General features: G+C 38.1%; 1 protein-coding gene and 1 pseudogene across 1 annotated transcript; both read right to left on the bottom strand.

The window, feature by feature from the left end:
* Window positions 1-2,262: 2,262 nt before the first annotated feature.
* LOC148163478 (ras-related protein Rab-38 pseudogene) lies at window positions 2,263-2,899 on the bottom strand (annotated as a pseudogene).
* Window positions 2,900-4,396: 1,497 nt separating this feature from the next.
* Window positions 4,397-25,678, bottom strand: SLFN12 (schlafen family member 12). Its single transcript, XM_088027336.1, is given in 8 exon segments — window positions 4,397-4,472; window positions 4,474-4,574; window positions 4,576-4,646; window positions 4,649-4,951; window positions 6,702-6,714; window positions 20,732-20,757; window positions 22,695-22,754; window positions 24,655-25,678. Coding segments are annotated over 8 exon segments (1,674 nt in total).
* Between the last annotated feature and the right edge of the window lie 1,537 nt (window positions 25,679-27,215).

Below are 27,215 nucleotides of genomic sequence, written 5' to 3'. Positions count from 1 at the left end.
ACAGAATGCTTTGTGATCCTTCCAGAACACAGGAGGATGGGAGGTATTGCTAGAAGGCCATGTCCCACTTGCCTCTGTCTCCCCTGGGAGGCTGTCACAGGGACAGTGTCTCTTTAGCTCACAAATTTTTTGTTTTGTTTTTTTTTAGTGCATGTGCATGTGAGAGAGAGAGAGAGTGAGTGAGCAAGGCAGGGGGAGGTGGGGAGGAAGAGCAGAGGAAGAGGGAGAGAGAGTATCTTAGGCAGGCTCCGCTCAATGCAGAGCCCAACACAGGGCTCTGTTCCACAACACTGAGATCACCACCTGAGCTGAAATCAAGAGTTGGATACTTAACCAACTGAGCCACCCGGGTGGCACTAGCTCATAAGTTTTGATGATGTATATGGCTTTCTGACATAACCCCTCAGCTGCAGACTATAAAACCATTCAGCTATCCTCTAGAATAGGCTCCTGGGCAACAACATATCCTACAATTCACATTTGAAGTCACCAGACTTTTTTGCTTCATTGTTTTTGCTGGTGTTTGGGACAAGGACCATAAATCCCTTACCTCACAGGTACTCAAAATATAAATCAAAATCATCTGTGGCTCTACATATACTAAAGCCACAATATGAGATCTTGCCAGAACACTCTTAGTCTCTTCAGAGTTATAGACTTTATTGGTAATAAACAATGCATACATTTCACTTGGCAAAATAAACAATGCTGGGCTCTTGCAGGAGGCATTCAATAGAACTTTCATTTTCCTAGTAGGTCCAAATAGCCTGTTTAACTGAGAAACAATGACTTCCTCAAATAATTCCTTTTAAATTTCCAGTCCAATAAGTAGTCCTCTAGATATGTCTTTATCTTACCCTGGGCCTTAACCTATTTTTATAAATTTTCAATCTTGCCCCATTCCATAAAGGCTGAAGGCCAAATCCAGGATGCACATTCTCCTGGGACCAATTAACATTGATTATCCCATGGACAGGCAGCTACTTACCTGATATCGCACTCATGTGAGCCTAAAATTCCACCACAAAATAGGGGCGCCTGGGTGGCTCAGCATCCAACTCTTCGTTTCGGCTCAGGTCACAATCTTGCATTTGGGGACTCGAGCCCCACGGCTGGCTCTGCTCAGCGTGGAATGTGCTTCAGATTCTCTCTCCCTCTCCCTCCCATTCTCTCTCTCAAATAAATAAATAAAATATTTTTAAAAATTCCACCACAAAATAAACAGGCAAATAAAACAAACAAACAAAAAAACCCTATCAAATGCAGCTGCCTACCTACACACCTGATGTCTGTTGATCTTATTAGCACAGATTGGGTGCTTTCATTGCTTTACAATCCAGAGGCCCAAACCCTCCAAGCAAGCCATTGTTTCAAGCAAATATAGTTAATGCTGAGACCTACAGCAACCCAAGTAGGTACCCACTTAGAAAAAATGCCTAATTCCCATTTCCGAGATGACACTGTCCTGGCCAAGAACTCATGGTTGGAGATGACTTTGCCTCAGACAACACCACCCCTGCCCAAGACCTTGCTGTGGTAGATAACTTCGCCTCCTGTGCTAGAGAACAACTTCAGCCTCAAACACTAAAACCTCTGCTTCAGTAACATCCATAGACTGTATCTCCTAAGGAGCAAATTGAACACAGGAAATTTTTGCTTTTTCTTCTTTTGATATTAGAGATTCTATTATGTTTCTGAGTTCACTGTCTGCCTAGCCCATGATCCTGGTATACTGCTTGCTTTCTGCCAAATTGTATACCCCTATACTCCCATGCCTAAAGGAAAATCTGATAGAAGTTACTACTATCTATGCTATTGTAAAAATCAATGAAGATTATTGCTTTCCCCCAAAGGCATCTGCCTCATATTAGTCAACGTCATGATCCCCTGGGGAAAGGACAACTCACTCGCAATGCCTTCTACTAATCCTTCCAGTTGTCCACCATGACCTTCTGCCCTGCATCTCTGACATAATCACTCATTCCCCTTGGTCACATACAAATACTACTAGTGTGTGCGTGTGCATGCATTCAAGCCTTCTTTCCATGACAATTCACTTATATTCCATTTCAACTTTTTATTAAGTGTAACATACATATTTAAAAGTATACATATCACAAGTGTATGGCTCAATACATTTTCATAAACATACTTGTGTTACTACCAATAAAAATAAGACATTAAATATTCCAATAGATTAACAGCCCTCCCCTTATGCCTTCTAGAAAACATTTCCCTGTTACCTCCATAAATTAAAATAAATTAAAATCCTGGGTGTATTTTAATATGTTTCTCCAGATATCTGGAGGCTTCATCAGTGTTTACAGTTTCCTTGCAGATGTTTCAAATCATCCTATAATATCATGTACCATGAACTGGTCTCATTGTTCATCAGCACATTCTTCCCATGGTCACATTTTTTTTTTTGGCCAGCAGAACCACTGAAACTGGGTTGCCATTGGTTAATTCTTTTTTTCCCCATTGGTTAACTTTGAATCCAAATTGTTTTTTTTCCAATTTGCCTCTGTTTCAGATATGGATGCCTACTGATACTGAAGACAATAAACAATTCATAGATTCCAGGTAATAGATCCTTGTCATTTTTCCAAATCGTTCTTGACCTGCAATGTGCCAGGTGTACCAAGGTCTGCAGGTTCCAGTGGAGAACCTTGAGTGCCAAGTCCATGCCAATGGTGGCTTGGTAGTGCGAGGAGTTCTGGTGCATGTAGTTCTTGATGATGCTGGTCTTGTCTATGCCCACATCACTGAACACTAGCAGTTTGTGTAAGGGCTCCGTGCAAGGTCTGCACCCTGGCAGCTGGCCTGTTGTGCTGGGCAGGGCGGGGGAAACACAGCTGGGGTTTGGCACTGGAGAAACTCGGGGAGTAAGTGTGTTCATACATTTTTTTTTTATTCTTTATTTTGGTTCATAAATTCATCAGCTGGACTTCACTACAAAGTAGTTTTTCAAGAAGATATTAGAGAACTATGTCCCCTAGGTTCTTTGATAAGAGTGTTTGCTTATTGGGGCACCTGGGTGGCTCAGTTGGTTAAGTGTCTGCCTTCAGCTCAGGTCATGATCTCAGGGTCCTGGGATGCAGCCCCTCATCAGCCTCCCTGCTCAGTGGGGAGGCTGCTTCCCCCTCTCCTCTACTTTTCTTTTTTCCCCTCCCTTCCCCCCCACCCCCTGCTCATGCTTGCACTCTCTCTCAAATAAATAAATAAAATCTTTTTTTAAAAGTGTTTGCTTATTTACTTCATAGTCAAATGATATCTTGGTTTGGTAAAATATGGTTATGTAAAACTTAATTTTCCCCAGAATTCTGTATGCATTGCTTTACTTCTTCTGGCATTGAACATAGTGATAGAGAAGGCTGAAGCCTTGCTGGTGAACCTGGGTTCTCTTCTCTGTTCCAAGATCCCACTAAATTCATCCTAACTGAATGTCTTAGACATGGATCCACAACACGTAGTCAAAGGTGCATCCAGCTCTGTTAAGCTTCATCTTAGTCTCCCAGCTCATCTTAGATGACTGGAAAATGTCAAACTCTGGTGTTCCTTCCCCTTCTTGATGAAAATAGTCATTGTCTGAAAGGGTTTCTACTAATGCTCTGGCTGTTTTCCTCCAAAACTATGTTAAAGAGAATTTTCTGGATTTTTTTTCAATTCACCTTATTCATAACTGCTTACAGAAAAAGAAAGTGACCATTCTGGTGAGTTCTTACGATGCTAGCTGAGCAGTTAAAAAAGCTGTAACTCCTCCACCTGAAGAGTGTAAAGGTAGTCCATGAAGATCAAGAGATTTTGAAGGAAGGGATAATAAATTTTACCTTCTTCATTTTCATTATGGAAATTGTGAGCGTCATCAATGATGATGTTTTCTTTTCTTTTTTTTTTTAATTTTTTAAAGTAAGCTCTAGGCCCAATGTGGGCTTAAACTCATGACCCTGAGATCAAGAGTTGTATGCTCTACCAACTGAGCCAGCCAGGTGCCCCAATCTTTTCTAAGTAATAAAGGTTTTCTGTCTACATCCTGGGAAATTTCCATTGTTGTTGTTGTTAAAAATAAAAGTATTGCAATTTTCCCCAATTTAAAACTGGAAGAAAATCTATCCATGAACTATGCAGAGAGTAAATAAGAAACTGCACAGAATGATTAACAAATTAATGTTCCTAAATAACCCTTAAGTAACATCTATGAAGATCATTTAGGAGGAAGCAAAGACTAACTTGATTTTCTAACATCCCAACAAGTTTCTTACCTTGCAAAGTTTTTCAAAGGCATATTTTTACAGAATTAAAGATATCATTGATTATACAATGAAAAACATCTTTGTAGTCTGGTCCAGTTGCCATGATTCAGGTGAGACTTGGAAAAGATTTAAACATCTTTGTGTCATTCCTCTGAAAATATTTCATACTGGTCATCTAAGAGGTGTTGACAAATCTCAGAAGTAAACTGGTCACTCAAAAAATGTCATCAGGACTGTATAAAGGGCCTGATTCAAGTCTCTTACTGTTTGGGTGGTTTCAAGATTGTGGGATTCGGGATAAAATATCTGGGCGCTTATATCAGTGAAAAGAACTTGCATTGTCTTCAGTCAATGTGGAAAGCTCTTCACTCAAGTAGAAGATCTTTGGCACGACACCTTCCCAGTGTAACCACCCATTTTTACCAGTTCATGCTTTAAAGTGAAGGCAGCTTGCAAAGAGTAGCCTGTTAACTCTTTATTTAGTACCCTGAAGAAGGTATGTAGGACTAGTGGATAGCCCTGGGCAATTAGAAGAGCACCACAGATTACATTCTGGTTCTTTTGCAAGCCCAGATGCAAAGACCAGGTCCTAGAAAATATCAATGTCCCTGGACCAACAGAGCCCATTTCTTTACATGTTAATTGTGCAAGTCCTTTGTGTTGTAAGAACAGTTTCTTGCAGAGGGCTTCCAGAATATCTCTTTCCTGGTGGCACTAGATGTGACAATAATTAGAATAAATTTTAAATCACTGGGAAACTTCCAATTCCAACCATGACAAAGTAGCTTGTCCCAGAAGAATCCTCCCACCAAAAACAACTATGAAAGCTGTACAAAATAAATAAGAGTGATTTGAAGATCAGAGGAACAACCAATACAAGCACAACTTAAAAGTTTACGATCTTTGATAGACAGGAAGCACAGGAAGTTGCTTCACATTCACCCCAGCTTTTGGCCTAAGGATACTTTCTATATCATGTAATGGGTGAATAGAGCCCAAGCAGAAATCAGCAGTCTTACTAGGCTGAGGAAAAAGAGGTTGGGATTCACGGCTGTCAGATACTTACTCAAAAGGCTTAAGTCTTACAGAGTATATTCTTTGATCACAGTAAAATTAAATTAGAAATCAGTAACAGTAAGATGTCTAAAAAATCCCCAAGTATTTGAAAATTGAACAGGAAAATTCTAAATAACATCCATCATAAGGAAAATTAGAAAAACTTTCAAACTGAATAAGTAAAATTCAACATATAAAAATTTGTGGGATGCAAATAAAGTAGTGCTTAGAGAGAAATATAAAGCTTGTGTTAAAAAGGGAAAAGTCTTAAAATTAAATGATCTTAGTTTCCACTTTAACAAATCCAAAGTAAGTAGAAGAAAGGAAGTTATAATCGCAGAACAGAAATCAATGAAAACAAACAACAGATAAAATTACCAAATCCATAAGTTGGTTCTTTGAAAATTAAATTAAATTGATAAGCCCTTTACAAGAGTCATCACAAAAAAGAGAAAAAGCACAGATGAATAATAGAAATAAAAATACTGTATCAGCACAGATCTACACATGTTTAAAAGACTAAAAGAGAATGCTATAGGGGTGCTTGGGTGGCTCAGTCGGTTAAGCATTCTAATCTTGATTTTGGCTCAGGTCATGATCTCAGGGTTGTGAGATTGAGCCCCGTGTCAGGCTCTGTGCTAAGCATGGAGCCTGCTTAAGATTCTCTCTCCTCCCTTTGCCCCTCCCCACTCCTGCTCTCTCTCACTCTAAAAAAAGAAAAGAGAGAGAATGCTATACACAATTTATAAACATTTTTTGCCAATATATTTGACAAATGAGATGAAATGGACAAAATCTATGAAAATAAAACACCAAAACCAACATGAGAAAAAACAGAAAATCTGAACAGGTCTATATCTATTCAACAAATTTTGTTCATTACCAAAATCTTCCCATTAGGAAAACTTCAGGGAGTTTCAACAGTGATTTTTATAAAATATATAAGGAAACATATCACCACTCTTACTCAAACTCTTTCAGAAACTAGGAACAATGAACATATCTCAGCACATCCTATAAGGCTAGAATAATTCTGATTCCAAATCCTGACAATGCAAGAAAAGAAAGCCACAGACCAATATCCCTCATGAACACAGACAAAAAGGATTTCTCAGCAAAATATTAGCAAACAGAATCTAGAAATATATAAATAGAATAATACGACATGACTAAATGAGGTTTATTTTGGAATGCAAGGTATGTTTAACATTTAAAAAATACCATCCAATATAATTAACCATATTAACAGAAAAAGGTGGGGGGGGGGGATATGGTCATCTCAATAGATCCAGAAAAAGCATTTGATAAAATTATTTCCCTAGTACTCTCAGAAAATGAGACATAAAGGGGAACTTAATCAATATGATAAAGGGCACCTAAGAAAAGAAATACAGAACACTTTCTCCTTAAGATTGAGAAAGAAAATTTTCTACTTTCAGTTCTTGTATTCAACATTTTTCTGAGATTTTAATCCTAGCCAGTGTAATAAGGTGAAGAAATAAGAATTATTAAAATTAGAAAGTAAATACTAATACCTTTTTCTATTAACAGAAAGCAGGGTTGTTCACATAGAAAATCCATTTTATATTGATAAAAGAGTCAAGTCAAAGGAAAATACAACACATTTGTATGTACCTGATAAATGGGTTCAAAATAATAGAAGGCAGGGCGCCTGGGTGGCTCAGTCAGTTAAGCGTCTGCCTTCGGCTCAGGTCATGAATCCCAGGGTCCTGGGATTGAGTCCCGCATCAGGCTCCTTGCTCTGCAGGGAGCCTGCTTCTCCCTCTCCTCCCCACTTGTGCTCTTTCTCACTATCTCTGTCTCTCTCTCTCAAATAAAGAAATAAAATCTAAAAAAAAAATAATAGAAGGCAAATTTGACAGAAGTAGAAGGAGATATAGATAATTTTAGCTGACTATTTTAACACACTTCTCTCACTAACTGATAGACAAAATCTTCAGAGACAGACAACAAAAATCAGTAAGGACATAGTAGATTTGAACAACACAATTAGTGAACTTAGCCTAAGTGTTTGTCCCCTTCCACATTTACCAGAATTCTGCCAAAAGTATATAGCAGAAGTGATAGTGAGACTAGGTTATAAAAGACTAGAGAACATGTTTCTTCACCCCCTACCCCAACTGCTCACTCTGGGGGAAGCTGCTATTCCATGAGGATACTCAAGTAACTCAAGAATAGATTCATGTAGGGAGGGACTAAAGTATTTGACCAACAGCCAAAGAGGAACTGAGGACTGCCAACAACCTTAGTTGCTGGCTTGGGAATAGATTCTCCCCCAGCTGACCCTTTAAAAGAGATGGGGCCCATAGCTTGATTGCAACATACTGAGAGACTTGAAATCAGAATCACCCAGCTAAGCGACTCCCAGATTCCTGACCCACTGAAAGAGTGACATAATAAACGTTTCTTGATAATTTAAGCTGCTACATTTTGGGGGAGTTTATTACATGGCAATAGGTAATACATCAAAAAAAGCAGAAAGATCAATACAAATCTCCAGTGTTTGAAAATTAAGCAACATATTTTCAAACAACCTATAAGTTAAAATAGCACAGTGGAAATAAAAAAATATTTTGAGCTAGATGAAAATGAAAACACAACATATGAAACCTTTGGGGTATAGTTAAAATAATTCTGAGTGGGGAGGAATCAATGGCTCTAAAATAAATTTCTTGAAAAAGAAAAAACCTAAGATCAGTTACCTAGGCTTTCAGCCTTATTGTCAGATAAGAACAGCAAACTACACACACACACACACACACACACACACACACACACACACACACAAGTTTTTAAAAAGGAAAAAAAATAAGGGTAAGAGGAGATATCACTGCAATTGAAAGAAAAAATACAATAGAGGGGCACCTGGCTGGCTCAGTTGTTGGAGCATGTGACTCATGATCTCAGGGTTGTGAGTTCAAGCCCCATGTTGGGTGTAGAGATTACTTAAAAATAAAATCTTAGGGGTGCTTGGGTGGCTCAGTCGGTTAAGCGTCTGCCTTGAGCTCAGCTCATGATCCAGGAGTCCCAGGATAGAACAAATTTAACTATTTAACTATTTAACTCCCAGCCCCTCATCGGGCTCCCTGCTGGGCAGGGAGTCTGCTTCTCCCTCTGACCTTCCTCCATCTTGTGCTCTCTCTCTCACTCTCTCGAATAAATAAATAAAATCTTTTTAAAAAAATCTTAAAAAAATAAGAATAGAGAAAATCAGCAAAGTCAAAGTTGGCTCTTTTAAAAAAAAGATTTATTTATCTGAGAGACAGAGAATGTGCAAGGGGGGAGGGGCAGAGAAAGAGAGAGAGAGAGAAACCTGAAGCAGACTCCCTGCTAAGCACAGAGCCCAACAGGGAGCTGGATGCAGAGCTTGATCCCAGAACTCTGAGATCATGACCTGAGCTGAAATCAAGAGTCAGCCACTTAACTGACTGAATCATCCAGGCACCCCAAAGTTGGTTCTTTGAAAAGATCAATAAAATAAACACTTAGCAAGACTTATCAAGAAAAAAAGAGGGAAAAAATAAGTTATCAATATCCAGAATAAAAAAGACGTCCTTGTAGTTTCTATGGACATTAAAAAGTTAAGAGGTATTTATCAACAACTGTTCAAAAACAGGCAAAACAAACTTATGGATATGGAAGTCAGAAAAATGATTGCATTTTTGTAGAATAATGACTTAAAGAATACAGGAGGGAGGCTTCTCAAGTGCTTGTAATGTTTTATTTTCTTGATATGGATATTGATTACAGAGGCATGTTCACTTTGTGAAAATTTATCAAGTGTGTATGGCTTCTGCACTTTCTTGTACGTATGCTATATTTTAATTTTAAAATTTTACTTAATAGGACATAGAGGTGAATATTTTAAGTGCTTATATTGGGATAAAAAGGATTAATACTGACTTAAGCATCTCAAGAAACAAGAAAAAGAACATCAAAATAAACCCAAGAAAAGAAAAAGAGGGGCACCTGGCTGACTCAGTTGGTAGAGCATATGACTTGATCTCAGGATTGTGAGTTTGAGCCCATGTTGGGCATAGAGTTAAATTTAAAAATAAAACCAGATTTAAAAAAAAAAAGAAAGGATATTATACAAACAAGAGCAAAACCTAATTTTAAAAGGATACATACAATAGACACAATAAATAAAGTCAAAAGTTGGTTCTTGGAAAAGAATAATGAAAACAATACCAATGTGAGTCTTCCAGCATGCCTGGCCAAGAACTTAAAAATAGAAAAAGTACAAAAAATCAATATCAGGAATTCAAAACAAGACATCACTAGAGATCCTGCAGACAATGAAAAATTGTAAGAGATTATTACGAACAATTTTATGTCACTGAATTTGAACACTTAGAAGATACAAATTTCTAGAAAAATATAACTTGCTGAAATTGACTAAAGAATAAATAGTAAAATTGAATACTGTAATCTTTAAAGAACCATTTAGCAGTCAAAAATAACTCCACAGGGGCACCTGGGTGGCTCAGTCGTTAAGTGTCTGCCTTCGGCTCAGGTCATGATCCCGGGGTCCTGGGATCAAGCCCTGCATCGGGCTCCCTGCTCAGCGGGAGGCCTGCTTCTCCCTCTCCCACTCACCCTGCTTGTGTTCCCTCTCTCGCTGTGTCTTTCTCTGTCAAATAAATAAATAAAATCTTCAAAATATATATATATATGTGTATATATACACATATATATATCTCCACAAAGAAAACTATAGGAAAAAAATGATAAATATGACTTCATTAAAATTAAGAACTTCTTTTCATCAAAACACAAAACACAGGGAGTGGGAAAAGTCATGCAATGGGAGAAGAGATCTACAACATAAACAACACACAGAAGACATGTATTTAGATTATACTTTTAATTCCTACAAATCAATAAGAAAAAAAGACAAACCAAAACAAAGATGCTTTAAGCAACATTTTTCAGAGAAGGAATTTCAAGTAATCAATAAGCATATGACAAAGTTCCCAACTTCATTAGTAACCAAAGAACAAATTAATGCAAATTAAATTTATAACAAAATACCTATAGGTGCCTAGAAGACAGGCAACATTTAAATGTGGCCTATTTAAAGTTTTTCAAATGTTGCCTATCTTGTATGGCTGAGGATGTGGAAGATTGGGTAAACATGTAAATCGGGAAACATTTTGGCATTAACAACTAAAGTTAAAAATACAAATACCCTGGGGTGCCTGGGTGGCTCAGTCAGTTAAGCATCTGCTTTTGGCTCAGGTCATGATCCCAGGGTCCTGGGATAGAGTCCCACATCAGGCTCCCTGCTCAGTGGGGAGCGTGATTCTCCCTGTGCCTCTGCCTACTGCTCTGCCTACTTGTGCTGGCTCTCTCTCTGTCAAATAAATAAATAAAATCTTTTTAAAAAATACAAATACCCTATGACCCAACAATTCCACTTGTGCTCAGGAAATAGATGCAAATGCCCACAGGGTGTCTGAAGCAGCATTCTTTATAACAGATCAAACTGGGTATGACTCAAATCAACATAGCAGTAGAATTTATAAAAAAAATAGTTGTATGTTCACATAGGAATATTTTATTGCAAGGAAGATTAATGAACTATACACAACATCTAACAAATATAATCTCGAATGAGGAAGCAGCACAAAAACAATATATACAGTGTAGTTCCATTTTAGTAAGTTCAAAAATAAGCAAAACAAAGCTGTATTTTTAGGGATGAGCACATAGAAGATAAAATTATAAAGAATGGTGAAAATGTGACTAGCATAAAATTAGCATGGAGGTAACTCAGGGTGGGGATGTGACCAGGAAAGAACACAGGAGATTTTTAGGGTGATACTGATGATTTATTTTCTGATTTGGGTGATAGATATACAGCTATTTATACACAACTGTTTCATTATATTGTTCATTTAGTTTCATGTTCATTTCTGTAGGCATATTTCACAATCTTAGAAAAGCACTGGTTGAAAGAAAAGAAATAACAAATACTGGAAAAGAATGAACCAAATTGGGGCACCTGGGTGGCTTAGTTGTTGAGAGTCTGCCTTCGGTTCAGGTCATGATCCCAGTGTCCTGTCAAATAAATAAATAAAATCTTAAAAAGAAAATGAATGAACCAAATTAACTTTATTATGGTGTGCCAAAAAACCAGGAGAAATAACTGAAAAGCAATTACAATTACTAAGATAGTGGATTGATATAGTAAATATAGTAACTGTAGTATTTTCCTATATAACAGCAATTCATAGTTAGAATACATGATGACAGAACAACTTCATTCCAAAAGCAACAAGACTTGGAATTGCTAGAAATAAATCTCAACAATAAATATTCAGCAACTCAGCTGAACACTCAGGTTTTAGAAACTCCTTCTAATTTGGCTTGAGTCAAAGGAAAGTCTCCATGTAGACTTATAGTCTAAGTTATGTGTTCCAGGTCAGGTCACTATGGGTGTCATTTTCTATTGGGTTTATATGTCACTCAGGAATTTCTAAGGAAGGGGAGCTCCCTCCCTAAGTTTGGGCTAGGTTGGGACACTCTGAATCCCTTTGACGTAATATTATTTTAATAGGTCCTAAATACCACATTTTCTCATAAAGAAGTTAGTGAAAATATTTTAGAGTGAAATACAAGACAGAAGATTAACATATAAGATATCTAAGAAAAGCAAACTGTTTTAAAAGTGCTTATTTCACAAAATAAGTAAATTTTATGTTCTCTTAGGGAAAAAGCCTGAAATAAGGATATAAAAGATGAGATGTCAGACTGATCAGACTGATATGGAAATACCAGCTACTGAAATCATAATTCCTTAAAAATATAATTTACCAAAATCAACTCAAGGAAACAAAAACCCTGAGTAGTCCTTTAATTATTAAAGAATTAGAAATAGTAGTTACAAATCTTCTCACAAAGGGCTCAGATACTTTTACAGGCAAGTTCTACCAAAATCTCAAACAACATATTCCAATTTATATAAATTTTTCTGGAGGATAGAAAAAGAGGAAATATCCCCAACTTATTCTGCTTTCACTGTTATTTTGATTCAAACACTAAATAAAGAAAGAGAGAGGACTATTATTAGACCCTACAATGCATGAATTTAGATGCAAAAATTCTGAATAAAAAATTAGTAAACTGAATAAAAGTGTATTAAAGAGATTAATACTCCAATATCCAACTGGATCTGTTCCAGGAATGCAAAAATTGTTTAATATAAAATACTAACATGTCATTTGTCAGTTAACAAATGAAAAGGATAAACATTTGTGACAACAGAAACAGAACATGTTTGATAAAATTCAATATTTATTCATGATAAAAAGAAAAATCATTTACTAAACTAGGAATATCATGGAACTTTCTTAATCTAATAAATGGTATATTCAAAAATACCTAATGTAAACCTCAATTTAAATGAGAAAATCACAGAAATAATTCTCTTTAAGATCTGAAGTAAGGGATGCCTGGGTGGCTCAGTTGGTTAAGTGTCTGCCTTTGGCTCAGGTCATGATCCCAGGGTCCTGGGATCAAGTCCTGCATCGGGCTCCTCGCTTGGCAGGGAGCCTGCTTCTCCTTCTGCCCTTGCCCCTGCTCATGCTCTCCCTCTCTCTTGCTCTCTATCTCTCTCTCTCTGACAAATAAATAAAAATCTTAAAAAAGGAAAAAAAAGATCTGACGTAAGACCATTTCCATTTAGAATTATACCCAAAGTCCTCATGGGTTCATTAAGACACGAAAAAAAATTAAAAGCAAAAGATTAGGAAAAAACGAAAAGCATAAGGAAACAACATTTTAAAATCAGTATACTGTTCATAAAGAACATAAAAAGAATCTAGGGACAAATCATTAAAAATAAAGAGAAAGTTTAGCAAGGTGGTCTAATATAAAATCAACTTGTAAAGTCAGTTGCATTTCTACACACCAGCAACAAACAATGATAAATTGAAACTTTTAAAGAAAAACATCATTCACAACAACAAAAAAAGTAGAAGAAGCTAGTAATAAAGGTAACAAATGATTGACAAAACTTGCACACAGAAATTTATAAGACATTAAAGAAGGGCGCCTGGGTGGCTCAGTCAGTTAAGTGTCGGCCGTCGGCTCAGGTCATGATCTCAGGGTCCTGGGATCGAGCCCCGCATCGGGCTCCCTGCTCAGTGGGGGATCTGCTTCTCCCTCTCCCTCTGTCCCTCCTCCCGGCTTGTGTTCTCTCTCTCAAATAAATAAATAAAACTTTTTAAAAAATAAAGACATTAAAGAAGTTCTAAATAAATGGAGAGACTTCCTATGGTAGAGGACAAAAATGAACGGATATAAATATATCATTTCTTTCCCAAACTATCTATAGATCTATGTAACTGCGATCAAAATTCTGCAAGCGTTTTTTTTGTAGCAGTTATTTATATTCTAAAATCTCTAGGAGAGAGTAAATGACTAAAATTACCAAGACACTCTCAAAGGAAAGGAATGAAAGAAAGTTTACCCTGTCAGCTGCTGATTATTTAGTATGAAATTACAATATTAAGACAGTGAAGTGTATTTAAGGACCAGTAAATTGACTGAGGGTACATAAAGAGATTCTAGAAATAAGAGTTATATATAGATATATTTAATAATATGCTGGTGGTGGCATGGCAGATCAATGGGTGAAAGTGGAACTATTCAGGGACCAAAAGAGGATTTGGATTCTAGACTCTGTAAGTTACATTGACAAATCAGAAGAAAAAGACAAAAGTGGGGCGCCTGGGTGGCTCAGTCATTAAGCGTCTGCCTTCGGCTCAGGTCATGATCCCAGGGTCCTGGGAAGCCTGCTTCTCCCTCTCACTCTCCGAGCTTGTGTTCCCTCTCTCGCTGTGTCTGTCTCTGTCAAATAAATAAAATCTTAAAAAAAAAAAAAAAGAAAGAAAAAGACAAAGACAAAAGCCCTATAGAAAAATGGGCAAAAGACAGAATGGGCATTTCTTAGAAGACTTACTTATGGGCAATAAGTATGAGAAGAGATGCTTTACCAAGTTAATAACCAGGAAAATACATACCACAGAGAGATACCATTCTGTACCTATTTGAGTGGGAAGATGAAGGATGGTGAAAAGAAGAAAGATGAGATTTGACAATTGGAGAAGATAGAGGCATTTCTAATATACCGTTGATGGGACTGAAGTGATTCATCTACTTTAAAAAATAATTTGACATTATCTTAGTACTTGCACACTCACATACCTCCTGACTCAGCAATTCTACTTCTAGTTGTGCACCCAAGAGACTCTCTTGCAAATATGCACCAGAAGACTGAAAATGAATATTCAAGGTAACACTGTTCAAATAGCAGAAAACAACATGTTGCCCCCAAACGATAACAAAAACAGATAAATTAGACATGCTGAGTATTGATGGCATTTCTCCAGTAACTGAATATAGCTGTGCATGAGGCTGCATCTCAATCTAGACATCCCGGTGACATGATCCACTTCTCTTTTTGTTTAAACTAAACTGTTACTCTTACTTTCAATTAAAGCAGTTCGTATTACACCAAGAAAAGTCTAATCAAAATCTAAAGAATTAGACTCTGATATATTCAATGACTAAGAACACCAAAGTATGCCTGTTAACACCCACATGAGCTCTGATGACAAATTTCAAGGTGGTGCTGATGTGAAGAAAGGGAGGTTGGAACATACTCACACCATCAAGTCCAAAGAAGCCAGAATTAGGATACAACCAAGATGGCAGAGGAGTAGGAGACCTTAGTTTCATCTGGGCCCAGGAACTCAGCTACCTAGCTATCAAATCATTCTGAACACCTGAGAACTCAACCTGAGATATAAGAAAAGAATAGTTGCAACTCTACAAATACAAAAGTGACCACTTTCGGCAAGGTAGGAGGTGTGGAGAAGTGAATCCAAGGTGATATATGGGAAGATAAACTGTGGGGGAGGGAGCATTCATCAGCCAGCTACCAGAAAGTGATATAGCAGCGGAGCACAAAATCAGAACTTTTAGAAGTCTGCTCCAGTGAGGGATATCCTGGCCTGAAAGACACCCAGGTGGCAAAGCGGGTGGAGTCCTAGGTGGGACAGTGTGGTCTCAGGATCCTTGGGGTGACAGGAAGACCATGGGGGCCTGAGTGCAGCAGAGTTCCCAAGCATTGGAGCAGGGAAGCTGGCTGCAAACAGCGAGCTCAGGAGAGGGCTTTCAGCTCAGGGTTGCCATAAATAGTGAACGACCTCTGAGCAGGGGCCCAGCAAGACCTCTGCCTTCCTCCCCTGGGAGGAGCGGCTCAGGAGTGCACCACAGGAGTCTTCAGGGTTTGGAGACTCAAAGCAGGGTCTTGTGCCTGAGATAGAAATGCTCGATCACAGGCCACGTGAGCATGGAGTACAGACGGAGACCAAGGAGACAGGAGTGATTGACTGCTTTTCCCTGAGGGTGCACTGAGGAGTGGGGCCCCAAGCTCTTGGCTCTGGGGCTGGAGATTGGGAGACCACCATTTTCATTCTCATCCTCTAAAGACATGTGGAAGGCCTTCAGGGAACAAAAACCACATAGAGCAAACTGGAGCCGCTTACTTAGCCTGCCCCCCTGGCAAGGGCGATACAATTCCAACTGGGGAAAAAACACTTGAGAATCAAAGCAACAAGCCCCTCCCACAGAAGATCAGCAAGAACATCCAGCCAAGACCAATTTACCAATCAATGAGAACTGCAAAACTCCAGCCCTGCGGAAATATAGCATATAGAATTCATGTTTTTTCCTCCATGATTCTTTAGTCTTTCAATTTTAATTTTATTTTCTTTTTCCTTTTTCAACCAATTTCTTATTTTATCAACTCTTTTTTTAAAATCTTTTTTAATTTTCATTTTTACAGTTGCATTCTATCCCTTCAGTATTTATTTTTGTATATATATGTTTTTCTTTCTTTACAATTTTGAGATGTAGTTTCTTCTAACAAATTGACCAAGATACACTCAGGATATAGTGTATTGCACCGTTCTGTTGACCTGTCTGTTTATATCCCTTCCTTTTTTGTTGTTGTTTTTTTCTCTTTTGTTTTTTCTTGTGTTTTAATTTTCATTTTTACAGTTACAGTCTATCCTTTCATTGTATTTAATTTTATCTTTGTACTATGTAGGTTTTTCTTTCTTTACAATTTTGGGATCTAACTTTTCTAACAAACGGACCAAAATACAGGATCCAGTGTATTGCTCTATTCCGTCCACCTGTTTGATAATATTGGCTTTTTTTCTTTTCTTTAAAAAAATTTTTTTTATTTTTATTTTTTTGGTTTTGGGTCTCTTCTGATTTGCTTAGTGTATATTTCTCTGGGGTCATGGTTGCCATTTTTGTATTTTGTTCTCTTGGTCATTATTCTTCTCTGGACAGAATGACAAGACAGAAAAACTCACCTCAAAAAAGAGAAGAGGCAGTACTGACTGCCAAGAACCTAGTCAGTATGGACATAAGTAAAATGTTGGAACTAGAGTTCAGAATAACAATTATAAAGATACTAGCTGGGCTTGAAAAAAAGCATAGAAGACACAAGAGAATCCCTTTCTGGAGAAATAAAAGAACTAAAATTGAATCAAGTTGAAATAAAAAACTCTATTAATGAGATGCAATAAAAAATGGAGGCTCTAAGTGCTAGGATAACTGAGGCAGAAGAGAGAATTAGTGATATAGAAGACCAAATGATGGAGAGTAAAGAACCTGAGAAAAGGAAAGATTTTCAATTACTGGATCATGAGGGGAGAATTCAAGAGATTAAGTGATACCATAAAGTGAAACATTATTAGAATAATTGGGGTTGCAGAAGAGGAAAGGGGGGGAAGAAGGTATATTGGAACAAATTATAGTGGAGAACTTCCCTAATTTGGGGAAGGAAACAGGCATCCAAGTCCAGGAGGCACAGAGAGCCCTCCTCAAAATGAATAAAAAATAGGTCAACACCTGACATACAATAGTGAAACTTGCAAATCTCAGAGACCAAGAGAAAATCCTGAAAGCATCAGCGGACAAGAGGTCTGTAACCTATAACAGTAAAAACTTTAGACTGGCAGCAGACCTATCCACAGAGACCTGGCAGGCCAGAAAGGACTGGCATGATATATTCAGGGTGTTAAATGAGAAAAACATGCAGCCAAGAATACTTTATCCAGCTAGGATGTCATTCAAAATAGAAATAGTGATAAAAAGCTTCCAGGACAAACAGAAACTAAAAGAATTTGTGATCACCAAACCAACCCTACAAGAAATATTAAAAGGGATCCTCCAAGCAAAGAGAGAGCCCAAAAGTAACAGCGACCAGAAAGAAACAGAGATAATATACAGAAACAGTGACTTTACAGGTAATACAATGACACTAAATTCATATCTTTCAATAGTTACTCTGAATTTAAATGGGCTAAATGCCTCAATCAAAAGACACAGGGTATCAGATTGGATAAAAAAGCACAACCCATCGATGTACTGTCTGCCAGAGATTCATTTTAGACCCAAAGACACCTCCAGATTGAAAGTGAGGGGGTGGAAAACTATCTACCATGCTAATGGACATCAAAAAAAGCTGAGGTGGCAATCCTTATATCGGAAAAATCAGATTTTAAACCAAAGACTGTAATAAGAGATGAGGAACGAAACTACATCATAATTAAAGGGTCTATCCAACAAAATCTAACAATTGTAAATATATTTATGCCCCTAACATGGGAGCAGCCAATTATATAAGCCAATTAGTAACAAAATTAAAGAAACACATCGATAATAATGCAATAACAGTAGGGGTATTTAACAGCCCCCCCCCCCGACTGCAATGGACAAATCATCTAAGCAAAAGTTCAACAAAGAAATAAGAGATTTGAATGACACACTGGACGAGATGGACTTCACAGATATATTCAGAACATTACATCCCAAAGCAACAGAATACACATTCTTCTTGAGTGCACAAAGAACATTTTCCAGAATAGATCACATCCTGAATCATAAATCAGGTCTCAACAGGTACCAAAGATAGGGATCATTCCCTACATATTTTCAGACCACAATGCTTTGAAACTAGAACTCAAACACAAGAGGAAATTTGGAAAGAACTCAAATACATGGAGGCTAAAGAGCATCCTACTAAAGAATGAATGGGTCAACCAGGAAATTAAAGAAGAATTTAAAAAATTCATGGAAACAAATGAAAATGAAAAGACAACTGTTCAAAACCTTTGGGATGCAGCAAAGGCAGTCCTAACAGGGAAGTATATAGTGATACAAGCCTTTCTCAAGAAACAAGAAAGGTCTCAAATATAAAACCTAACCTTACACCTAAAGAAGCTGGAGAAAAAACAGCAAATAAAGTCTAAACCCAGCAGGAGAAGAGAAATTATAAAGATTAGAGCATAAATCAATGAAATAGAAACAAAAGGACAGTAAAACAGATCAACAAAACTAGGAGCAACAAAACTAGGAGCTGGTTCTTTGAAAGAATTAATAAGATTGATAAACCCCTGGCCAGACTCATTAAAAAAAAGAGGAAGAAGAAGAAGAGGGAAAGAGAGAGGGAGAGAGAGAAAGGACCCAAATAAATAAAATCATGAATGAAAGAGGAGAGCTCAAAAGCAACACCAAAGAAATGCAAACAATTATAAGAACATATGAGCAACTATATGCCAACAAATTAGGCAATCAGAAAGAAATGGATGCATTCCTAGAGACGTCTAAAGTACCAAAACTTAACGAGGAAGAAATAGAAAACCTGAACAGACCCATAACCAGCAAGGAAATTGAAGCAGTAATCAAAAATCTCCCAACAAAAAATCCAGGACCGATGGCTTCCCAGGGGAATTCTACCACATTTAAAGAAGAGTTAATACCTATTCTTCTGAAACTGTTCCAAAAAACAGAAATGGAAGGAAAACTTCCAAACTCGTTTTATGACTCCACCATTACCTTGATCCCCAAATCAGAGACCCCATCAAAAAGGAGAATTACAGACCACTATCCCTGATGAACATGGATGCAATAATTCTTACCAAAATACTAGCCAATAGGATCCAGCAGTACATTAAAAGTATTATTCACCACAATCAAGTGGGATTTATTCCTGGGCTGCAAGGTTGGTTCAACATCCGCAAATCAATCAATGTGATATAATACGTTAACAAAAGAAAGAACAAGAATCATATGATCCTCTCAATAGATGCAGAAAAAGCATTTGACAAAGTACAGCATCCTTTCTTGATCAAAACTCTTCAGAGTATAGGGATAGAGGGTACATACATCAGTATCATAAAAGCCATCTATGAAAAACCCACAGCAAATATCATTCTCAATGGGGAAAAACTGAGATCTTTCCCCCTAAGGTCAGTAACACGGCAGGGATGTCCACTATCACCACTGCTATTCAACATAGTACTAGAAGTCTTAGCGTCAGGAATCAGACAACAAAAAGAAATAAAAGGCATCTGAATCAGCAAGAAGGAGTCAAACTCTCACTGTTTGCAGATGATGTAATACTTTATGTGGAAAACTCAAAAGACTCCACCCCAAAACTGCTAGAACTCATACAGGAATTCAGTCAAGTGGTAGGATATAAAGTCAATGCACAGAAATCAGTGGCATTCCTATACACTAACAACAAGACAGAAGAGAGACAAATCAAGGAGTCGATCCCATTTACAATTGCACCCAAAACCATAAGATACCTAGGAATAAATCTAACCAAAGAGGCAAAGAATCTGTACTCAGAAAACTATAAAATACTCATGAAAGAAATTGAGGAAGACACAAAGAAATGGAAAAACGTTCCATGCTCATGGATTGGAAGAACAAACATTGTGAAGATGTCAATGCTACCTAGAGCAATCTACACATTTAAGGCAATCCCTATCAAAATACCATCAACTTTTTTCAAATAAATGGAACAAATAATCCTAAAATTTGTATGGAACCAGAAAAGACCCTGAATAGCCAGAGGAATGTTGAAAAAGAAAAGCAAAGCTGGTGGCATCACAATTCCAGACTTCAAGCTCTATTACAAAGCTGTCATCATCAAGACAGTATGGTACTGGCACAAAAACAGACACATAGATCAATGGAACATAATAGAGAGCCCAGAAATGGACCCTCAACTCTATGGTCAACTAATCTTCGATAAAGCAGGAAAGAATGTCCAATGGAAAAAAGACAGTCTCTTCAACAAATGGTGTTGGGAAAATTGGACAGCCACGTGCAGAAGGATGAAACTGGACCATTTCCTTACACCACACACAAAAACAGACTCAAAATGGTTGAAAGACCTAAATGTGAGACAGGAGTCCATCAAAATTCTTGAGAACACAGGCAGCAACCTCTTCGACCTCAGCCGCAGCAACTTCTTCCTAGAAACATTGCCAAAGCCAAGGGAAGCAAGGGCAAAAATGAACTATTGGGACTTCATCAAGATAAAAAGCTTTCAAACAGCAAAAGGAACAGTCAAAAAAACCAAAAGACAACCAACAGAATAGGAGAAGATATTTGCAAATGACATATCAGATAAAGGGCTAGTATCCAAAATCTATAAAGAACTTATCAAACTCAACACCCAAAGAACAAATAATCCAATCAAGAAATGGGCAGAAGACATGAACAGACATTTCTGCAAAGAAGACATCCAAATGGCTAAAGACACATGAAAAAATGTTCCACATCACTCAGCATCAGGGAAATCCAAATCAAAACCTCAATGAGATACCACCTCACACCAGTCAGAATGGCTAAAACTAACAAGTCAGGAAACGACAGATGTTGGCGAGAATGCAGAGAAAGGGGAACCCTCCTACACTGCTGGTGGGAATGCAAGCTGGTGCAACCACTCTGGAAAACAGTATGGAGGTTCCTCAAAAAGTTGAAAATAGAGCTACCCTATGACCCAACAATTACACTACTGGGTATTTACCCCAAAGATACAAATGTAGGGATCCAAAGGGGTATGTGCACCCTGATGTTTATAGCAGCAATGTCCACAATAGCCAAACGGTGGAAAGAGCCAAGATGTCCATCAACAGATGAATGGATAAAGAAGTTACACACACACACACACACACACACACACACACACACACACACACACACACTGGAATATTATGCAGCCATCAAAAGGAATGAAATCTTGCCATTTGCAACAATGTGGATGGAACTGGAGGGTATTATGCTGAGCGAAATAAGTCAATCAGAGAAAGACATGTATCATATGACCTCACTGATATGAGGAATTCTTAATCTCAGGAAACAAACTGAGAGTTGCTGGAGTGGTGGGGGGTGGGAGGGATGGGGTGACTGGTTGATAGACATTGGGGAGGGTATGTGCTATGGTGAGCACTGTGAATTGTGTAAGACTGTTGAATCACAGACCTGTACCTCTGAAACAAATAATACATTATATGTTAAAAAAAAAAAAAAGATAGTAGGAAGGGTAAAATGAAGGGGGGAAAATTGGAGGGGGAGACGAAGAATGAGAGACTATGGACTCTGAGAAACAAACTGAGGGTTCTAGAGGGGAGGGGGTGGGGGGATGGGTGAGCCTGGTGATGGGTATTAAAGAGGGCACGTACTGAATGGGTGTTATACGCAACAAATGAACGATGGAACACTACATCAAAAACTAATGATGTAATGTATGGTGATTAAAATAACATAAAATTAAACAAAAAAGAAATGAAATCTTGCCATTTGCAATGATTTGGTTGGAACTAGAGGGTATTATGCTAAGCGAAATAAGTCAATCAGAGAAGGACAATTATCATATGATCTCACTGATATGTGGAATTTAAGAAACAAAACAGAGGATCATAGGGGAAGAGAGGACAAAATAAAACAAGATGAAATCAGAGAGGGAGACAAAGCATAAGAGACTCTTAATCATATGAAACAAACTGAGGGTCTTTGGAGGGGAGGGAGGTGGGGGGATGGGGTAACTGGGTGATAGACATTACAGAGGGCACATGAGGTAATGAGCACTGGGTATTATATAAGACTGATGAGGGGCGCCTGGGTGGCTCAGTCATTAAGCATCTGCCTTTGGCTCAGGTCATGAATCCAGGGTCCTGGGATCGAGCCCCACATCAGGCTCCCTGCTCAGCGGGAAGCTTGCTTCTCCCTCTCCCACTCTCCCTGCTTGTGTTCCCTCTCTCACTGTGTCTCTCTCTCTCAAATAAATAAAATCTTTAAAAAAAAAAAAAAGGACTGATGAATCACTGATCTCTACCTCAGAAACCAATAATACATTATATGTTAGTTAATTGAATTTAAGTTAATAAAAAGAAAAACAAACAAACAAAGAAGTCAGAATTAAACTACCTGGAAAGTGATATCTCAGCTGCTCATTTTCCAAATTCTAAACAGATTTACGACTGTATAATGGCGTTGATATTTGTTGTTGGAAGATCATCTTTTCTGTCCCAGGAAAATCTTAAAACAAACAAACAAATAAAAAACCACATTCTTAATCTGCCATGAGAGACCCTTCCCCCATCTAACTAACGCATAGTATATCAAAAGTCTGCTTAGATTTAACCCCTTTTTCCCAATAGAAATATTGTTAGATATTGTAGTTAGATTCCTAGGTCAGACACAAATTGCAATTTTGTATTTTATTTAAGTTTTGTTTTTTTTTTTTTTGAGAGAGAGAGACAGGGAGGGACAGAGGGAGAGAGAGAGAGTGAGAATCCCAAGCAGGCTCCACGCCCAACACAGGGCCTGATGTGGGACTGGATCACATGACCCTGAGATCATGACCTGAGCTGAAGTTAAGAGGTGGTAGCCTAACCGACTGAGCCACCCAGGCGCCCCCAAGATTTTATTTTTAAGTAATGTGTACATCCAACATGGGGCTCAAACTCACAACCCCATGATCAAGAGTCACAAGCTCTGGGGCGCCTGGGTGGTTCAGTCGGTTAAGCATCCAACTCTTGATTTTTGCTCAGGTCATGATCTCAGGGATGTGGGATCCAGTCCCACATCAGGCTCCATGCTGGGTGTGGAGCCTGTTTGAGATTCTCTCTTTCCCTCTCCCTCTGCCCCTCCCCTGCTCTCTAAATAAATAAATAAATAAATAAAATCTTAAAAAAAAAAAAGTCACATGCTCTACCAACTGAGCCAGGCAGGTTCCCCACAAATTGCAATTTTAATGCCTTTTTCAACATCTTTTTTTTTTTTTTTTTTGAGAGAGAGAGGGAGAGAGAGCACAGGGGAGGGGCAGTGGGAGAGGGAAAGAGCAAGAATCTTAGCAGGCTCCATGCCCAGCAAGCTGGAGGCGGGGGTTCATCTCATGACTCCAAGATTATGACCTAAGCTGAAATCAAGAGTTGGATGCTTAACTGACTGAGCCACCCAGGCACCCCACAAATTGCAATTTTAATACATTTTAATCCTTGATGGGGCTGGAACACACTGTACCTGGAATGAAAACTAATAGGAAAAATGCATTAAGAGTCATCGAATATATTGCCATGTACTTGGGTTCACTTTAAAGGCAATTAAAATTTGAAGATGAGATAGCTAGTGAAGGACTGCTGAGTTTTGCAGATTCTAAGGAAGAACCTTGCATTTTCAGAGATTTTAAAGTTGCTAGTGCAGTCTAACTTTATTTGAGGCTTTCCTTTTCCAAAATCAGATAAAATACCAGCATTATTCTTTTTCTTATTCACTCCAACTTAGGGTTACATTTTGGCCCCCAGATGGAAAGACAGAAGAGGAAGAGGTAAGCAGGTGCTTGGGTGGCTCCGTCAGTTAAGTGTCTGCCTTCAGTTTACAGCCCGCATTGGGCTCCCTGCTCAGCAGGGAGTCTGCTTCTCCCTCTGCCCCTCACATCACTCATGTTCTCTCTCTCTCACACTCTCTCTCTCTCTCTCTCAAATAAATAAAATCTTTAAAAAAAAAGAGGAAGAGGGAAGAGTTTTTAAGGGAAATAAATAGGTGTAAAGACAGATGAAGGAAAGGTAAATAAAAGAGGCAAGTGGTCCTGACAGCAAGAAATGGTCAGTTACTGAAACTGAGCTCAGAAAGAAAAAGGATTCAACAGGCTTTTTCACTGGAAGTGAGTAAAGAGATGGTAGGGAAGAAAAATAGGGTTAATTGGATCTTTGCACCAGCTTGTGTTACTGACAGAAGGTAATGTGGTTTCTGTATGGAAGAGCTATCCTCTAAGTGGGTAGAGGAAAATAAGACAGTGAATGATTGATTGTATCCACCAGACATTAGTAAATTAGGTGTTGAAATATGAAGACTATGATGTCACCCCAAATCCCAAATGAAAACCTACCTGCCATCCTAGCCCTACGGAGCCTCCTTCCTAATCTCCCTTCCTCACTTGGGTTCGCAGGCAGTATGTTGGAAATCCATTCCTTTATGGTAAACTTACGCACATTGTTGTCTTTCACATGCCAGGATTCTGGCTCTTTAGCAAACACTGCACAGCAGAATGGCTCTATTTTGAGGGCACAGACATATCCACAAAGATGGCCTTCATTATATACTTCAAGGAATTTGCATGAGTAAGTTATCTCCTTCTTCTCCTTACAGAAGTGATAGACAGGCAAATTTTTAATGGATTTTTCTATTTCTGAAACTAACTTGTTAAGATCACTCACTTCTCTTTTAAAGCCAATTACTTCATCCCCATTTAAACCAATAAACAAATATCCTCCGTCAGTATTTGAAAATGCAGAAAAATATTGAGGGAGAATCTCTTTAATGCGTTGTAACAACTTTTCTGTTGAGAAGGCTTTCATTTCAACATGTGTGGATTCAGCAAAGGGGATTTTTTCTCTGTACCTAAGTTGGGTCCTGTTAAAAAAGTCATCAGTCAAGGCCTTCACGTTACTCTCTACTTGTGCATTCTGCTTTGGAGACAATTTAGATCTATACAATCTCCCCTTAGTTTTGTTCTTGTCTCTGAGGAACTCTGACGTAGCAGTGGCATCCATGATATTTGTACATGTTACATCCCTTTTGTACAAATTGGACCTCAAGGTGACAATTCGTAAACCAGAGGTTTTTGAGCTCCATGATTTGACAAAAATTAGAAAATATTCACCTTGCTGCATAAAGTGTAGGTATTTATGAACAGATGGAAGAATATTTCCAACAGAACTTTCCAAATCTAACCCTATTCCATCTTTTGGGTAACTATAGTTTTCATTCTCAATTTTAGCCTTGATCACTCCCCCTCCAGAATTCAGCAAAGCAATCATAGCTTGTAAGATGTTTTCATTCTGCTTTTTTCTAAGTTGACAATCTTTCATTTTTTTCCTATTCTTCTCCCCAAGAGCGACTCCTCCCACACCTAAAACCAGTTCAGCAGAGTTAGTTTTCAAATCAACACTAATGTTCATTTTCCCAGTAGCCATTCAATTTCCAAGCAGAAATCCTTTCCTGTAAAAAACAACAACAACAACAACAACAAAAAAGACAAGAGCCATGAGTATAGAACCTGAGCAGGAGAAAGCAAATTCTGTACTGTGAGGCAAACCCAGCAAAATCCTTTGCTGTGTATATTCCACTGGATGTTATGGAAAGGATACAGGGTAAAGTCTTTTTTTTGGACAGATTTTGAGCTAAGAGTATAATAATTTTTACTCCTGTGAAGTTTTCAATTTTTTCCCTAAGGATTCCACTTTTTTCAAAGTAATCTCTATACCCAATGTGGGGCTCAAACTTACAACCCGGAAATCAAGAGTTGCACACTTCCCCAACTGAGCCAGCCAGGTGCCCCTCAATTTATTTATTTTATTTATTTTTAATTTTTAAGTAATCTCTACACTCAATGTGGGCTTGAACTTACAACCCCGAGATCAAAAGTCACATGCTCTATAGACCGAGCCAGTCAGGCGCCCTGAAATTTTCAATTTTTTTTGAAATTTTCCATTTTTTTGCCATAGTTTTATATGATCCTCTTCTAATTGTTTTAATCTCATTTTTATCTGTGTTTATATCCGCTTTCTAATCCCTAATATTATATAATTTTCTTTCTCCCTTCCTTAAATAAGCCCCTCTGGGAAGCTTATCTATGTTTTTGATCTTCTCAGTGAACCAAATTTTATATATTACTTATACTTTTATTTCATTTTACTTTTAAAGCGATTTTATTTATTTGAGAGAGAGAGGAAAAAAACAAGGGAGGAGTGGAGGGAGAAGCAGGCTCCCCACTGAGCAGGAAGCTGGACAAGGGGCTAGATCCCAGGACCCTGAGATCATGACCTAACCCAAAGGCAGACCCTTAACCAACTGAGCTACCCAGGCACCCCTTATACTTTATTTTTAATAATTCCAACTTTTACCTTAATTTCCTCCTTTTATTGGGGAGTCCTTCAGGAAGATTCTCAGTTGGGGGTCTAAAGACATCCAGCAATATGCCATGTTAGTAATTTTTCCATCTTGCAAGCATGAATTAGATTCACAAATTTTGGCCAATTCATCTTCAGCAAGGTGGGCCAAATTACTGTACCCTCTTCCTATCAGATATCCATATTTCTAGTGAGGTAAAATTCTTATATACAAGATGTCTGTTTTAGTATAAGTATCCCTAATCCATTAGTTCTCTCCCTTTTCTGTGTATTGGGATCACGGCTTTGCTAAAGATGGCCTAAAGACAGTTGAGAGGAGAGTCCATCACAGGTAGTAATCACTATACTAGCCTATGAAAGGCTTTAAAGGAGTCAAAATATTCATGTCTACTGCTGCTGGACCAGTATCCTACAGAGGCTCAGCTATAAGCTGTGAATGTCACCTCTGTCTCTATAAATTCCTGATCATTCCTGAACAACTGTTACGAATTGAATGTTTGTGTTCCTCCCAATTCATCTCATCCAAATTAAGACTCCACCTATTATTGTAGAGCTATCTATTTCTCCTAGAATTATACCAAATCTT

This window comes from Eumetopias jubatus, unplaced genomic scaffold (assembly GCF_037043125.1).
Source record: "Eumetopias jubatus isolate StellerSeaLion01/CBP00866 unplaced genomic scaffold, mEumJub1_p1.0 scaffold_10, whole genome shotgun sequence".
NCBI classification, from domain to species: domain Eukaryota; kingdom Metazoa; phylum Chordata; class Mammalia; order Carnivora; family Otariidae; genus Eumetopias; species Eumetopias jubatus.
Note: the sequence above shows the minus strand (reverse complement) of the source record. Positions and strands in the feature narration are given on the sequence as shown.